We start from the raw sequence: 17,615 nt of genomic DNA, 5'->3' as shown, positions 1-17,615 counted from the left end.
TTTTTTTATTTTCTGATGGAGAAAGAGAAGTTTAGACAAGCATTTTCTCATTATCCCAATGAGTAAGAGATATTTGAGAATAGTGAGTCCAGGAATTTAGTCACTTCCTATAAAGTAGAAAATACTTCCAAATATTTTGTGGTTGTTTTCTCACACTTAGAAAGGATTATTTTGAGACGATTGCAAAGAGTTAGTTCATAATGTATGGCTGAATGTTTCCTGTAAGCATGTGATCAATACTTCCTGTAAAGAAACATTTCCAGGTATTTATTGGTTTTTTTCGCAGTTTGAAAACTGTACTTTGCATGAGATGTTTGAAAGGAGTTAATTCAGAGTGTGTGGGGTAGACTAATGTTTCCCTTCATGTAATCTTTGAGGAAAAAGTTTCCAAACTATTTCATTGTATGGAAAAGAATTTTATGAAACCAAACTTAATGCCATAGGTTTTTTTGCCCATAAAATGAGGATAATGATAATACTTACCTTAAGGGTTTATATGAGGATGAAATCAGGTATTCCAGGAAAAACACTTAAATAGTGCCTGGAATGTAATAACTTAGTAAATGTTAAATATTTTCTATCTCATATTGCTAAGCAGTTGCTGCATAGTAATAGCAGACATATAAATAAATCCTTGTTTTTTTTATCAGTAAGTTTTCTTTCCTAAGAACCTCTACTAAGTAATACCTGATTAGCCTACTTCCAATTATTATATGGACTTAAAAATAATGAACTGGCCTCTAGTAGCATTCTGTAGTTCACACATTTCAAATCAACCTCACCTTTATTGCATTAATAAGGCTTTAATTATGAAGTAATTGAAGAAATCACAGAATTAAGAATTTTATTTTAGAGAGAGAGTGTGTGCATAAGTGGAGAGCGACAGAGGGAGAAGGAGAGAGAGAATCTCACTCAGTCTCACGACCGGGAGATCTTGACCTGAGCTGAAATCAAGAGTTGGAAGCTTAAGTGACTGAGCTACCCAGGCGGCCCAAGGATCTTAAATAAATCAAATTAGACTTGGAAATACCACAAAATTACATATAAAGTAAAAATGTATCTGTAGCAGATCCAGATCTATCTTAAAATTACTCTTTGAACTTCTGTCAATTATTTTTGAGACTCAGAAGTAAAATTCAGAAGGTTCTACTTATAAACTTCCTCCTTCCCATGTTCTTCATGGTGCTGCAGTATCCTGAAAGGGTAATATTCTCAGTTCTTTTTAAAAAATTTACTTCCATGCTTTCAGAAGAGGGCTACCCTTTTCCTTTTTTGAAGCTCAAAATAAATATCCATATATTTTGCCTTTATTTTGGACAGATACCTCAAAGGTTAAGAATTGAGATCCTCATCATATGATCTATGAGAATTTATTTCCCAGGGTCTTCTAAGACAGCTTCCAAAAAAATGGATATACAAGGATTCTATAAAAGGGATCCTAACTAAAGTGAACTGTAGTTTAAGATTAACGGAACAGCAGAATCTTTGAAGTTTTATAGTGAGTAAAGCAAGTGTTGCATCAGGATTGCTGTCAAAGTAAAACTGTTCATAAATTAGACTAGTTCCACGGCCAGATGTTATAGCCAGATCCATCTGTGTCACATCTTTTAAGTGCATTGCCTGTGAACCCATTATGATAGTCAAATTTTGACCAGAAATGTTATTTTAAAACTCTCTTAGACTGTTTTGATTGGCTTAAAATGTCAGCGTAAATATGTGTAATGGAAAAATACGGAACAAAAATTTTTTTAATGTGCTAAGGAATTTAATAAAATTATGGAAAATTATAGAATGTAACCATTAAAAATTAAAAATTAAGAATTGTTTTGGAAGACTGGTAACATGGAAGTATGTTCACAATACAGTAAGTAAAAAAGTTTAACATTTGTATTTAGAGTATTTAGAGTATTTACAGTAAATATATATTCATACAGAGAAAAAAGGCTGGAGGATCATAGCACCCAAAATAGTAATAATAGTTATTTTTAGTTGGTAGGTAGCATTATGGGTAACTTTTATTTTCTTCTCTTTGCTCATATTCATATTTTGTAAAAATTTGTAACAAAATGTAGAATTAGTCATAAGAAAAAAATGTTACCTTAAAATCTTGTTAAGATGAACTTAATTGAGTGTATAATCCACAAAGAATTCTTAGATTCTCCCAAGTCTAGATTTCAAAAAAAATGTGCCAGGCACTATGTCATCTACAAGGATACACAGATCAGATCCATTTTTTGCATTCTAGAGACGAGTTCTGGCAGGAAGTTTTGCAAGCAGTTGTGAACAAACAACTAAGCTTTGTATGAACCATTTTCTACTGATTTTCTTAATTGTGTAGAGGTGGCACGGCCTATTCGAGATATTGCAGACTAAATTTGAAGCCACTTCCAGCAGTGCGGCCTTAGACTCACTAACCTCTCTGAGCCTTGGAAATTATTAAGAGCACTCTATTAGAGAAACATAGCTATTGAAGATAAGCAGACAAGAAACACATGATTAATGTTTTGGGAAGGAATTAAATTTTTGTTAGAATTTTTACTTGGACAGAGCTAGATTTCTTTTAGATACGGCTTTTTTTCCTTGCCCACTATCTGTGGATCTGTGCAGCGCTTGGGTTTTAAGAACAGTCATTCTAAAGTGCTAGCAGTTCGGATTTAATGACTCCATTGGAAGTTCTTATTTTATGGTTCTTTGAGGTTATTTTTATATTTTAAAACAACCGTATCCTTTTAAAAGGTTAAGAATAACCACATGAGGTATAGAGAATCCAGATTTGGGTTTCCATTTGCTGTATACCGCTCAGTTTTAGTACTTCCCTCTGACATTAGAAAATGTAGGCAGTCAGATCCGAAAATGCGTCTCTCCCTAGGTATGCCATTTTTCCCGTGCATTTTGCTGAAGTGTCTGCTGCTTTGATCTCTGATCAAAGTTGCTATGTAAGCATAATGTCAGTCCATTTGAACCAGGAATGTAGCACTTAGTCTTGCCTTTTCCCAGTGGCCTTTCAAAATGAAAAATAAATCAATACATTATGTATGTAGATATTGGATATAGAAAAACAATTTAAAGTTAGGTTTAATAAGTATATATTAAAATACAACAGATTTTCTCCATTAGTTCTTAACCATCAAGAATACTATCTTAAAGTTCTATAGATGTGATCCAATATTAACAAAAGAAAAATATAAAAGAGAAAGATTATTAACTAGAACTTTCCATCAAGTCAGTGACTCACATGCTTCCACTAAAACCTCCTTATTGTTTTGTTATTTGGATTGAGACAAGCACTGTGTGGTGCTGGGAGCTCTTGTTACTGACACCTAGGTGACTACCTCATCCCAAAGGATGAGTGGCTCCAGCCCCATGAAGTCTCTTAGGTGGTGCCACAGAGCATGGAGTTAGGAGTTTTAAATGTTAGGCCGTGCCAGCCCTTCAAGACTTACCCCCAGAGTCCTGCTTTTCACAGTCCCAGGGAATTAGTCTCTGAACCAGTCACTGTCTCTCATGGACACTAGGAACTAGGCTATGGTGAACAACTAGAGGATTTGGGGGGGCTTGAGTGTTCCCACTGTTGACCATTCCTGTGGATTTTTCCTCTGCCAGGAATCCGTTCTCTTTTCCTTTCTTGGAGGCCTTTACTCCCCACTAGAGGTCACCCCATTGCTGGACGGTGCTCTGTTACCAGGGGATCAATGTTCAAGGCTCCACGCAGGCTCTCTTCAGTACAGTAGAGAACTGTCTCCCCAGAGCTGTGCCTGTCCTTGGGAGGGGAGTAACTATTATCTTTTGAGTGCTTAAGTCATACAACTGACCCGGAGTCCAAACCTAGGCAGTCTAGGTCCAGATAACATTCTGGGTGAAGTAGCCAAGTTCTTTTAACAGCCTCTGACAGTAAAAAATTGCCTCTAGAGTATTACACACTCCTAACAGTAGTCCCTCAGGAAAGTCAGACTGTATCTTGTCTTTCTCCCTCCTGCTTTTCCTACCTTGAAAAGAAATCTTCACTATGCTCAGCTTTTACATTCATTCACAGGGGAATAGACTCAGCCCTCTGTGAATCTCAAAAGATACTAGTTCCCTGTTCATACTCACACATTAGTGTTTCTAACTCTACTTGTGGAATGGTTCTTACTACACACTACCTTTGGTAAATACCAGGACCCTTGTGAATGCTTGGTCCAACAAACTCTTCCATAAATAACCTCTTAACTGTCCTGGTTGCCTGAGTCACCCAGACAGATGATCCCAAAGAAGACCTTACATTCTTTTTGTTTGTTTTGATTTTGGTTTTGTTTTGTTTTTTGTTTTTTGCATGGGGACAATAGGTACCTTCAGACTCAACTGTCATTTGTCCAAAATCCTTAAGCCTCCATACCAGCAATTTGCACTGATGGCCATTTATCCTAGAGAAACGAAGACTTAGGTTCACATAAAAATATGTACCCGAATGTTTTAGAAGCTTTAACACCCCAAACTGGAGACAACCAGATGTCCTTTGAAGGTGAATGGCTAAACAAGCTGTGACACCCTTGTCCTTTGAAAGGTGAATGGCTAAACAAGCATACCCTGGAATGCTCCTCAGATACAGAAAAGAATCACACTATTGCTATACATAACAACCTGAATGAATCCTCAGAGAATTATGTTGAGTGAAAAAAACCAACCCCAAAAGGTTATATACTGTATGGTTCCATTTATATAACATTCTTGAAATGACAGAATTGTAGAAGTAGAAGACAGGATAGTGGTTTCCAGGGGATGAAGAGGGTGGGGGTGGGAGGGAAGTAGGTGTGGTTGTAAAAGGGCAATATGAGAGGGCTTTGTGGTGATGGAAATGTTCTGTATCTTGACTATCAATGTCTGTATCCCAGTTGTGATATTATACTATAGTTCTGTGAGATACTAACACCAGGGGAAACTGGGTAAAAGTACACAGGATCTCCTTGTATTATTTCCTACAACTTCATCTACAATTATCTCAAAAAGTTTAATTAAAAAAATCTTTAGTCCTTCTCACCCCTTGAATAATAGTTAATAGATGTTCTCAATTTTATTCACTTTTATAACTTCTGGAGAAGCAATTAATAGATTCCTAGTGATTAAGGTCTAATTGGGGTCCAGACATTTTCTTTCAGGTTTCAAGTGTAATTAGGTCTAATGCATTTGTATGATATTAACTTTGAAATCACATAAATAAATCTGTAATTTGATCAAATGTACTGTCTTATGGGGCTTGTCTTCAAAAGAAAATGGCAGAAGCATTGTCTTTCCTGTGAGTTTAAAGGAACTTTCTTGTGAATTTATTTTTAAGTTTTTATTTAAAGTCCAGTTAGTGAATATACAGTGTAATATTAGTTTCAGGTGTACAATATAGTGATTCAACACTTCCATTCAACACTTTGTGCTCCTCACAAGTGCACTCCTTAATCCCTATCACCTATTTCACCCATCCTCCCCACCCACTTCCCTTCTACTGACCAAGAAAGTTTAGGAACTTTCTTGTGAATTTAATGGGTCATTTGAGGGGGTAACTATATAATCTATAATTCCATCTCCAAATGAGAAGCAAACTTTGTCCTTTTCATAGTGTGAACCCTACTATCTTCAGACTAACACCTGCACCATTTTAACATTAAAAATCATATATTAGAGATAAGCTCGAGTCATGAAGATTCAACCCCCAGTTGTTACAATAAGAAAGTAAAGAGGGGCGCCTGGGTGGCTCAGTCGGTTAGGCGTCCGACTTCGGCTCAGGTCATGATCTCGTGGTCCGTGAGTGCGAGCCCCGCGTCGGGCTCTGTGCTGACAGCTCGGAGCCTGGAGCCTGTTTCGGATTCTGTATCTCCCTCTCTCTGACCCTCCCCCATTCATGCTCTGTCTCTCTCTGTCTCAAAAATAAATAAAGGTTAAAAAAAAATTAAAAAAAAAAAAGAAAGTAAAGATATACACTGTGGGTGAACTCAGAATTTTGTTAAAGCAAATTGATTAAGTGGCTCAGTAATACGAAGTTTGTCTAAAATGGTACATATAATTTGTCAGTCCTCATCTTCCAGCCTAGCGCTGATAACCCTTATGATGCAACCTGACTTATGTATTTAAATGGCGCTTCAAAAAATACCATTAATTATTCGCATATAAGTTTACTTAAAGGAATTTGATAACAGCATGAATGACCTCTAAAAGCTTAACCTGAATTTCAGCCTGAGCTACAAATTTGAGATTTTGTACTTATATCCTACCACTTAGTGTAGTATCTGCCATATTTGGGGCATATAGTAAATGTTTAATGAATTAACACTGATATGCTGTGGACATACTGTCTGTGCATGACCCTACTTCCATCATCCCTCAAGAGTAGAGTACAGTGGGGCAGACCAGGCACTCGAGATGTCCCTGAGTGCAGAGGGGAAACCTGAGTGGGTCCCAGCAAGAGCATAAAGGACAGGCAGCAGCATGTTTCAGGAGGAGCAGAATCTGGTGTATGGCAAAGATTGCAGGCAGATTTGAGCCAATTTTTCTTTCATGTTGAACAGCAAAAGGGGCAGGGGACAATCTCGTGGGCAGATTTAAGTACCAGCATTCAGGATGGATTAGAAATGTTTTTCCTTAAATATATCCTGTTTGGTTTAAATATAAGTATTGGTTATTTTTACTCCCTCCCCCCTTGCAAATAGTATTTTATTTCTAAAAATGCTTTTGTGTGCTACTCTGAGATCTAGCCACCATTTATAATGTGAAAAAATGCATTCTGCATTCCGGTTATTTGGAGTGAATTTTCTGAGCCCAGTTTGTCCTCTACTGATGGCACATAATTTGATTCTTTTTCTTTTATCTTTCTGACCATGCTTTCTTGTTTGTGGGCGACAGAGCCACTCCTTAATAAGTCCTTCAGTCCTCCCTTTTCATTACTTTATTACTTGTTATTTTACCAGCCTCACAAATTGAGGCCTTACCCATAGATTTTCATAGCCCCACTAGTTTCTCTGTTTGATAAAACAGCTAGACTTTCTTCATGTCACAACCTTGTTATAACTAAATTTTCTATTTACTGTAGATCCTTGCCAGCACATTTCTGGATATTCTGTTGAACCTTCTTAAGAATTCAGAGAAACTGCTGGGTGACCACTGAAAAAAAAGATCTAATCTTAAGTTTTACGTGAGTATTTTTCTACTGTCGACTTCCTCATAATATGTGAAAGCTTTGATGCCTTGCTTTATGGCAGATTCAGTTATGTGATCAAGATGAAAAATGTTATCTCTCATTGGCCTTATTAAATCTGGGGGCAAAGTTAGTTTCTCAAGGACACAGAAAAACTCACAAAATGCACCACACTTCTTCTCACTTAAAAAATAAACAAGAAAGGCTTTTTTTTTTTTTTTTTTTAACTGAGCCAACATTCAAAAGAATCCCAAGTCTTTAAACCACAAGAATTCGTACTGTGTTTGAACCAAAAATACCAAGTAGCTTGTTTTTCATTGTCTATTCTTACAGAATTTAACCAAAACACATTATCTCTTGAAAAGCTCTTGATATGTGATATTTTACTTTTTGAAAAGTTTCAGATAGCTTTTCCTTTTTTATGATAATAATCCAGTGAATACTATAGGGGAAAATAAGGAGGTTACCGTTCAAAGAGAATTCTTTTTTTTTTTTTTTTATGTTTTTATTTATTTTTGAGACAGAGACAGAACATGAGCAGGGGAGGGGCAGAGAAAGGGGGAGACACAGATTCTGAAGCGGGCTCCAGGCTCTGAGCTGTCAGCACAGAGCCCGACGCGGGACTCGAACTCACAGAGTGTGAGACCATGACCTGAGCTGAAGTCGGACACCCAGCCGACTGAGCCACCCAGGCGCCCCCAAAGAGAATTCCTGACTATTTTAATGAGTAATTTCTTCTCGACAGGTTACTTTCTTTAAAAACTGTTATATAGTGGCATAATCTGAAGTTTATTTTATCTTGATCTCTGTAATTCTTAATCATAAGCAGATTTCCCACTTATTTAGAGTTATCCTTAACAACTGCTTCTTACCCTTTATATGTAGTGGGTCATTAAGTTGAGCTAATGCTATTTTTCTGTCCCTCTCCAGTGTGCTCCCTTCTTTCTGCCACTGCCTTAGATCAGGCTGTCATCATTTATTCCCTAGATTTCAACAGTGACCAGCTGATTGATCTCCCTGTCTCCAACCTCGAATCTAGCCTCCAATCTAGCCTCTCCCTGTTGCCAACAGAGTAATCTTTCCGAAAGACTGATATCATGAGACCATGCCATTTCCTTGGGTTGAAATCCTTCAGTGACTCCTTATTAAAATTCAATATAATAACCCTTATTATAGAGTTGTGAGGAAGATTAAACAAAATTTACTGGGAACCCTGGGTGCGATGCCTGGCTTGGAGCAAGCCCTTAGCGTGTATTAATGTTTCCCCTTGTTACAGGGAACCCATGGAGGCAGCGGAGCTCTAGTGGAAAGTAACCTGTGTGTAGAGGGACAGAGGCTCTGCTGGGAAACCAGGCTAAAAGGAGGAGGGCCAAGAACCTCACCAAACTCCGTAGCCATGCTTTCCTGAATCCCCTTGAGGTTAGACAGAAGCATAGATTGGTCTAACATCCAGTTCCATCCGTGTTCCAGAAAGAAAGACTTTGTCTGATAGATTGTCTGTGACTCAGCTTTTGTAACTGTAGAGTGAGGAAGTCATCTCTATAAAGACATTGGTCTCTGCCTTTGTGTTTTCTTCTTTGGGTTTGTTTTCTCTTCAATTTCTTAGTAAGGTTTCTTTTGTCAGGCTTTAACTTTTTCTTAAAGCAACAAAGAGGGGGCCAGTTAGACACACACACACACACACACACACACACACACACAGACCAAGAGATTGCTGGGCAGGGAAGTATCAGTGAAAGAGGTGTGGACACACTGGTGAAGCTGGGAAAGCTGAGTTACTCAGATGGATGAAATTTAAAGTGGAGACAGTTGGGATTGCTGCCTTTGCCCTGCCTCTCTATTCCCAGACAGACCTGTTTTTTTTCATCTCTCAGTTTTCAGGCAATGGGAGTTTGGCAAAATCAGATACTTAGATAACCACAGAACAGAGCCGAATAGGATCGATACTGTAAGAAAGACACTCTGAGTTGATTCCATGATATTTCCAATTTTTAAATTCAGTTTATTGCTCTTCCTAGCTGTTTTCTTTCTATGAAAATAGAGGTTTGTGCTATAGACACAACATTTAGCAGGTCCTTATTGAATGTGAATTAAGTTATTTCATTGTTTTTTTCGTGCTGATTTAGTTAACTTTTGAGCAGATAGTTTTGTTTACCATATGGAATATCTCAATTATGATAAGAAGCAAATATGTGAAAGAGGATTTTTTTTTGTTTTAGATAAGAAATCTCTATCAGCAGTAGCATGTGTTTAAAGTTTAAGGATAATGTTATATATGTCTTCTGACAATGCAATGAATCTAAATCTAAGCCATTATATCTTTTTAACTTTGAAAATCTTTCTTAATCTTTTTATATAATGAAAAACGAAATAGAGCTTTAGAATAATTCAATTGCGGCTTTGATTGAATGGATATGAATAAAAGGCATTTTAATGGAAAATAAAATATAATTGATAACTTTGTTGTTGTTTCTGTTTGGTGAGGTAAGTTATTAGAGGCAGGAGGCCAAGAAGGATAAGAAATAGTGCTTTTCTAAATGACTTCATTGTCTTGATTTAGTTTGGCTTTACTGAATCTCACTTACCTCATATTTCGTTACAGGCATATTCCATCCACCACATCAGAATAATGTCCTACGTTTTTGTAAACGATTCATCTCAAACTAATGTGCCCTTGCTACAAGCCTGTATTGATGGAGACTTTAACTATTCCAAGCGGCTTTTGGAAAGTGGCTTTGACCCAAATATTCGTGACAGCAGGGGCAGAACAGGCCTTCACCTTGCAGCAGCCAGAGGGAATGTAGACATCTGCCAGCTGTTGCATAAATTTGGTGCTGATCTTCTGGCCACAGATTATCAAGGAAACACAGCTCTTCATCTCTGTGGCCATGTGGACACTATTCAATTCTTAGTTTCCAATGGGCTCAAAATTGATATTTGGTAAGTTCTCTGTGGTTTTTGAAGTCTAGTCATTTCTTTCCATTAGGTTGTCAACCAGTGGTCTAATCTCAGAGTCTGTTGATTCTGCTTTCTCATTGATCAGCTGCAGTGACAAGTTCAAAAAGGCATTGAGGACAAGGTAATCTTGTTAGGGGAGTGAGGAAACAAGAGGCTGACTTCTGGGTTTATGCAGAAGCAGTGCAAGCTTGTTTATGAAAATAGTGGTGAGGTTCTGCTAACAATTAATTATGGCGCGAGACAAAGGAAAAAGAAGAAAAGAACTGACATTTGTTGAAAATCTGTTATGGACCGGGCACTGTGTTTACGTAACGTTAGCTCATTTAATCCTTAGAATGAATAGCTCTTGAGGTAGGTATTATCCTCATTTTACAGATGAATTAGTTGAGACAAGAAGAGTTTAAACAAAGACAGAGGTCACACAGCTGGAATTTGAACCTTATTTGGTTGCTTTAGACTTTTGTTTTTAATTCTTAGACTTTTTGTAATGTATTTTTTTGCTATAAAATATAAATGTCCGATAAGAGTGAATCTAGAATCTGGAACTTTCCAATTAATTTCTAAGAAGCAGCTCTCTTTTTCATTTATTTATTCTCATTTATTCACTTTTACCTGTATATTCTTCCTTTTTCCCTATAAGAAAAAAAATAGGTTAATTCAAAATTCAAGTTCTAGTTCAACTATTGGTTCTGCACTGCGCTTTAATTTTGAGTTAATTTGGCCTGTGCCTTATCACTGAGATATACACAAATGGGTACTAACAATACAGTCCAGCTGTTACGATGACCTCTTTATATGTATGAACTTTTTTAGCAATCATCAAGGTGCTACACCCTTAGTTCTGGCAAAGCGCAGAGGAGTGAATAAAGATGTCATCCGATTGCTGGAATCTTTGGAAGAACAAGAGGTAAAAGGATTTAACAGAGGAACTCACTCAAAACTGGAGACCATGCAGACAGCTGAGAGTGAAAGGTACTTACGATATAATTTTTTAAGGGGCAATCCACTTTAAGTCCTTAGATCTTTTATGACAACTTTGTGAGCTTTCTATTTATTTGCTTTCAAGTACAGAGCTTTGATACTTTCTTTGAACTTTATATAGGTCCGTATGGCTCCAGATTACAATTGAGAAACTATTAACAGAACGGACTACGTGCCCACATGCATGTAATGTTCTGTTAGACCCGTGCAAGGAATCCTGCAATATTGTCAGCATAAGAGAGAAGAGGTAGTTAAGAGCTGCGTATTAGGGAGGGAAGCAAAGAGTTTGAGAATTTTAAGTGCAGGTCACAAACAGAATGGAATTCAGAAAATGGGGAGAAAGATAAGGCTCAAAACTTGGACAGTATTAGAACTAAGACCAAAAAGGCCCTTTCAAAGGCAGGAAAGTGGAGTGCTGAGGACAAGCAAAAACAGGAGGAGGGAAATTAAGATTTAACACACAATTCTGTAATGGGAAAATGAAAGTGATCCTCCCATGAGTTGGAACAAATGAAATTTGGGCTTTTGTAAGAAACTGAAGCTAAGATGTGGTGACTGACAGGGTCTTTAGTGTGTCATCGTTTCTCATCTAGAAGCAGTTTACAGTACAGTTCAGGGAGCTCTGAAACTCCTGGCCCCACTGGCTCATCAGGTAAAGTTAGTAGGCCAGACTGAGTTGTACTAGCATGGGTTTTGGTTGACCGCCATGGAGTTTCAGCCATCCAGATACTACAGGGTAGGAAGGATGATGCACCTAGTATCGTCCCCTCCCAAAATTTTCAAAAGAATATATTTCAAGGGCCCTCATCAGCTGTTGACCCAGTAGCTTGACTGATCCGGACTGGGAAATAGGATAATATGGTCCACGTAGACTGCTGGGGTCATGGTTTCTGTGAGTGCTAATGGAATCATCTCTATTTTTTATAGTTGACCCTTAATTTGATTCCTTTGTACCCATGATTGCTTTCCCTCCTCTTCATGTGCTGGCTGGTGTACTCTGTGGGAACCATTAATTCCACTCTCAAGCTTAGGACTATTTGTTTAGATACTTTCAAGAACTTACTGCTGTCCAGAGTAAGTTTTACTTCTAGAACAGCACATGGCAGCTCATGAGTTATCACTAGAAGCTGACAAGTAGATAAAATAAGCAGGAAGTCCAAGATACATTGAGATACCTTGGCAAGCCCTTTTCTCACACCTTTGTACCCCAGATTGACAGAATGCTATAAGCAACATAATAACATTGAGTTATCTATTATTTGTTAAATATGCTCTTCCAAGATAACTTGAAGTTTATTTTCACAAATACTTTAAGCTTCTTTGCCGTGAAAAATGTCCAAGAATGTGTTTCTGCTTGGTATATTTTGGGGACCTTCCTTGCTATATTTTGTTAATAGCCAGTTTCTTGGCATCTTCTTGTCAGAAGTATACTTTTAGCTTTATTTTGCCTCAGTTGTGATTACTTATTAGCTAAGTAGTACGTGTAATTAGTCATTTGAGTGGCTCAGTATGAAATATTTACTCCTGCTTTTTTCGCATACCTGTCATTTCCTTTAGCATAAGGATTTGTATTATTTATAGCATTGTGTAAAGCCAGTTCTTAAAAAATTGAATTTTTTTTTTTGATGTTTATTTTTGAGAGAGAGTGAGCATGCACATGCAAGCAGGGTAGGGGTAGAGAGAGAGGGAGAGAGAAAGTCCCAAGCAGGCTCCATGCTATCAGTGCAGAGCCCTTCTTGGGTCTCAATTTCACGAACTGTGAGATCATGACCAGCCGAAATGAAGAGTCGGACACTTAACTCAATGAGCCACCCAGTGCCCCCAAAGATTGAATTGTTTTTATTTTTTATTTTTTTAATGTTTATTTGAGAGAGAGAGAGAGAGAGAGAGAGAGAGAGAGAGAGAGAGAGAGAGAGATGGAGCAGGAGCGGGCGAGGGGCTGAGAGAGAGGGAGACACAGAATCTGAAACAGGCTCCAGGCTCTGAGCTGTCAGCACAGAGCTTGACATGGGGCTCGAACCCATGAACTGTGAGATCATGACCTGAGCCCAAGTCAGACGCTCAACCGACTGAGTCACCCAGGTGCCCCCAGAGATTGAATTATTAATACTTGTACTACCTCGTTGCCCTATCTTATTCCTGCCCGTCAGTATCATGGTAGACATGTGGTGGTTGACGCTTAAAAAGCTTAAAGGCAACATCGTTGGTCATTAGAAAAATGCAGAGCAAAGCCATAGTGAGTTACTACTTCATACCCAGTAGGATGGCTGTAATCAAAAAGATGAAATGACAGCAAGTATTGGCAAGATGTGGGGAAACTGGAACCCTCATACATTGCTGGTGGGAATGTAAAGTAGAGTAGCTGCTTTGGAGAGCAGTCTGGCAGTTCTGAGAAAGTCACACTGAGTTACCATATGAACCAACAGTTCCACTTTAGGTGTATACCCAAGAAAATTGAAAACATACATTCACACAAAAACTTGTACATGAATGTTTATAACTGTATTAGTTATAAAAGCCCAAAGGTGGAAACCACCTAAAAGTCCATCAGCTGATAAGTGGATAAACAAAATGTCATTCATGCATCTAGTGGAATATTCCACCATAAAAAGGCATGACATACCATATATCAATATGCTACAACATGGATGAGCTTTAAAACCATGCTACATGAAAGAAGCCGGTTAAATAAGACATAGATAATTCCATTTATATGAAATGTCCAGAATCAGCACGTAAAAAGTAGATTGGTGGTTGCCAGGATCTGGTGGAAGAAGCAATGCGCGGTGACTGCTAAGCGGTAGAGTTTATTATAGAGGCGATGAATATGTTCTGAAATCAGTGGAGATGGTTGTACAACTTTGTGAATATACTAAAAAACACTCAATTGTACAACTTAAAAAGATGAATTTTATGATATGTGAATTTTATCAATCGAAAAGGTTAAGGAATAAAGCTTAATGGGATTGGCTAGCACATGGCATTGTGGCAAAGCTGTGTGATGATTAGCAGAACATGAAGCAAGTTTTGGATGTACCTAGCATTTTCCATTACCCTTAGGGTTCTCTGAGACATAGCATAACTAAAGGGCCCATAAATCAAGATGATGAAAAATATTTTCCCCACTCCCCCATATGTCCTAAGCTTAATGTAGTCATTTTTTAATTTGTGAGCATAGGATGACAAAGACAGTGTTGATGACACACGTACAAAAAAAATATTATGTGCACACATACAGTAGAAAGCATTTCACTGGATAAGGTCACCCTAGGAAATTCTGATTGGCAGAGCTTCATGAGCTCCTAGAGAATGCCCAACTAAATTCTCATTTTATACCTAACATCTTTGAGTATGAGATTGTCAACTTGGACATAGTCAATAAATTTTGAATAAGTCAAAATTAACCTGTCCTGAACTTCTTTATCTATTTATGGTATTATGTATTTAAACCTCCTCAAAGTTCTAATCTTATTTTTAAACTTGTTTTTTTTTAATTTTTGTGTTCTGGTAGACTCCCACTGAAAATGTCCTTTCTTATTTAGAAAATAAACATCTTTTCATATATAAAGAAGAAAAGCTTGGATGTCAGGCAGACTGGTCAATTAGGAAGTCTGCTTCCTATGATTCTAGAGAAGACCTTTAATACTAGTAAATGCTGAAGGACCTCTGATTAAGTATCAAGAAGTAAAGTAAAATTGTAGGTTAGATAAGAATGCCGGTTTTTGCATGATGAACCAGACTGTTTCCATTGTTCTATACCCAGATGGTTGGAAGAATAGGAAGAGAAGGGGTTGAGGACGGGTAGTAAATGACCTTTTATAAGCAAGAGATAGTTGGCACATATGATTATGGTCATTGTGGTTTTAATCTAAATGCTACCCTGTTATTGGGCCTGTATGTTGTGACATAGTTGTGGGTGCTAATCCCTTTGAGCTTTGAATTCATCACAGTGTGGCCTTCCAAATCCCAAAGTCAGATATCCTGTTTTCTACTTATAGGGGTCATATTTCTCACTGATAGAGTTCTGAAAACCAGAATCAAGAATCCGTGTTTCTTTGTTTAGTGTTTTCAGAGTTTATTTATTTTGAGAGAGAGAGCACGTGTGCACACCCGGGGGGAGGGGCAGAGAGAGAGGGAGAAAATCCCAAGCAGGCTCCACACGGTCAGCGCAGAGCCACACATGGGGCTCTATTTCCCAAACCGTGAGATCACGACCTGAGCTGAAAGCAGGAGTCAGATGCTCAACCAACTGAGCCACCCAGGCGTCATAAGAATCCGTTTTTATGGCACTTGTGCTACTGTATTTTCAATTAGATTCAGCCTTTATGCAGAAGTGAAATAAACTTATTTTGTATTACTGTACCAGATAGAACTACAACCAGTAGGAGGAAGCTATTAAGAATTCCCTAATGACTAGGCCTGTTCAGATGTACAACAGACTGAGCTAAATGTCCGTTTTTAGAGCATTACAGTTAAAAGAAGAAATTCCTTCATTGGTCAGATAATTGAACTAAATAAATGACAATTTCCTTTTAACTCTAAGATTCACACACTGTATATAAAATGCTTTTTTAGATTTCCCCATCTTGACTTATTTTCATTAACATGAATTCTCGAGGTATGAATCTTTGTTTTGAATTCTAAATTTAAAGTAACCAAAATTTGGTTACTTAGATACTGTGAGTTTGAAACAACTCATTTTACAAACTTCACAAGTTCTTCTTGGGGGAGCGGTCGGGTAAGCATCTCTTGATTTTGGCTCAGGTCATGATCTCACGGTTTCATGAGTCCAAGCCTCACGTCGGGCTTCCTGCCGACAGTGTGGAGCCTTCTTGAGATTCTCTGTCTCCCTCTCTCTCTTTGCCCCTCCCCCATTCTCTCTCAAAAATAAACTTTAAAAAAATAGACTTCTGCTTAGGACCTTTTCATTAGAAAAGGATTTTTAACCCTGGCTCTGCTGGATACTAAACCAAGAAACATAGTCATTGTGGCTTAATTTACAGTCAAAGGTAGACCGTGCAGATACATGCAGATACGTACATGAGTATGTGAATGTGTGCGAGTAGGTATAGGTCAGTTTTCTTCTTATAAGTGTTGTGTCCTGTCTTTTCTAAGTTACGTGGCTACTGTTGTATGTCTCCAAAATGGGTGGAATGCGTTGTTCATGTCTCTTTCCTTTTTCTTTGCTCCTTTCACAGTGCCATGGAAAGCCATTCTCTCCTCAACCCCAACCTGCAGCAAGGGGAAGGAGTCCTGTCCAGCTTCCGAACCACATGGCAGGAGTTTGTCGAGGATCTGGGCTTCTGGAGGGTGTTGCTCTTGATCTTTGTCATTGCTTTGCTGTCTCTTGGCATTGCCTACTATGTGAGCGGGGTGCTCCCCTTCGTGGAGAACCAACCTGAACTGGTGCATTAAAGGGGCTAATGGGGATGAGGCCAGTGCCTCACGTTCTGAGTTTCTCAAAAGTTTTCTCTTAGGCAAGGCAGTGAGGGCTGTACATTTTTTTCGTTGTGCATTTTTAGGTGTTGTAATCCTTTTTGAACAACGTAATGTTTTCATTTGAACTAACCACATACCGTAGTCAAGTATACTTCATCCTAAAGCTACCTCTGACTCAGCCTGACTTGTTAGGAAAGCCTTCACATAGCCTTGTTTGATAAAAACGTGGAGGTGATTGAAGAATGAAAGATAAAGGAAGAGACTAGGGAGTCCTTGCTACGGAAACCTTACCCTGATATGGGACCAACTAAAGTGAGGTGTTCAAAAAAAAGGGTTTTCTTATATGATTACTTTTTGTTAGCTGGTTGGTTTTGGTTTTATTTTTGCAAGAGTCCCCCGCTTTTTTTTCCTTCTCATTTTCTGGGAATAGGGGAGAGAATGAAAGATTCAGCTTAAAACTTGTGCTTTTTTCACATAGCAAATCAGTATTGCAGGAATCTGTTTGGTTTATTTTAATATTTTCGAGTCTAGTTACAAACCAAACAGAACTTTTGAAAATGAGCTATATTTTCTTCAAAAATGATTGATTTGATCATATATTTATTTGTTTATAGGGCAACTTTGGTTTTCTTTTTTGTAAACTGCTTTGCTTGTTGTTAATGTCTGTGAAAAAGAAAACTTGAGTTCGTTTTGTCCACTTTCCAGTTTCCCCTAATGTTTACTTCAAAGATCTCCTGTTCATCAAAAATATAGTCAGAAAACTCTTTTTCTACTTAATAGTCAGCAGGTAAAGAGAACTCTGACACATGTCGCTGTCACTGTAATTCTGTAGTGTTATTATTGTGAAAAATTCAGCTCTACAAGCTAGCTGTGTTGTCACAGCAGTCTCATAGTTTACAATCATTTCACTTTACACGCAGTCCTGTTTAGAGGCCCTGTGAGAATTGTTGTAACAGTCCCATCCATGTCAGTAATTCTCTGATGCAGGAACGGATGGAGCGTTTCTAAGTTGACAGTGCTGAGCGCTATGTGCTGGGTGCCATAAACTTTATGAATGGCAGCACTAGAGAAATTGAAA

The 17,615-nt window shown here is 38.0% G+C and overlaps 1 protein-coding gene across 1 annotated transcript in view; it reads left to right on the top strand.

Annotated features, from left to right (window-relative positions):
• ANKRD46 (ankyrin repeat domain 46) overlaps window positions 1-16,854 on the top strand; it is a 40,285-nt gene extending 23,431 nt beyond the window's left edge. Inside the window, exons 2-5 of the mRNA XM_042924452.1 lie at window positions 7,055-7,156; window positions 9,762-10,099; window positions 10,931-11,089; window positions 16,297-16,854. Of these exons, the coding sequence (XP_042780386.1) occupies window positions 9,789-10,099; window positions 10,931-11,089; window positions 16,297-16,513 (687 nt within the window). The 5' untranslated portion in view covers window positions 7,055-7,156; window positions 9,762-9,788 and the 3' untranslated portion in view covers window positions 16,514-16,854. The remainder of the gene's footprint in view (window positions 1-7,054; window positions 7,157-9,761; window positions 10,100-10,930; window positions 11,090-16,296) is intronic.
• Window positions 16,855-17,615: the final 761 nt, after the last annotated feature.

Source organism: Panthera leo, chromosome F2 (assembly GCF_018350215.1).
Source record: "Panthera leo isolate Ple1 chromosome F2, P.leo_Ple1_pat1.1, whole genome shotgun sequence".
Lineage (NCBI taxonomy): Eukaryota > Metazoa > Chordata > Mammalia > Carnivora > Felidae > Panthera > Panthera leo.
The sequence above is the reverse complement of the archived record's forward strand: the minus strand, read 5'-3'. Positions and strand labels throughout refer to the sequence as shown.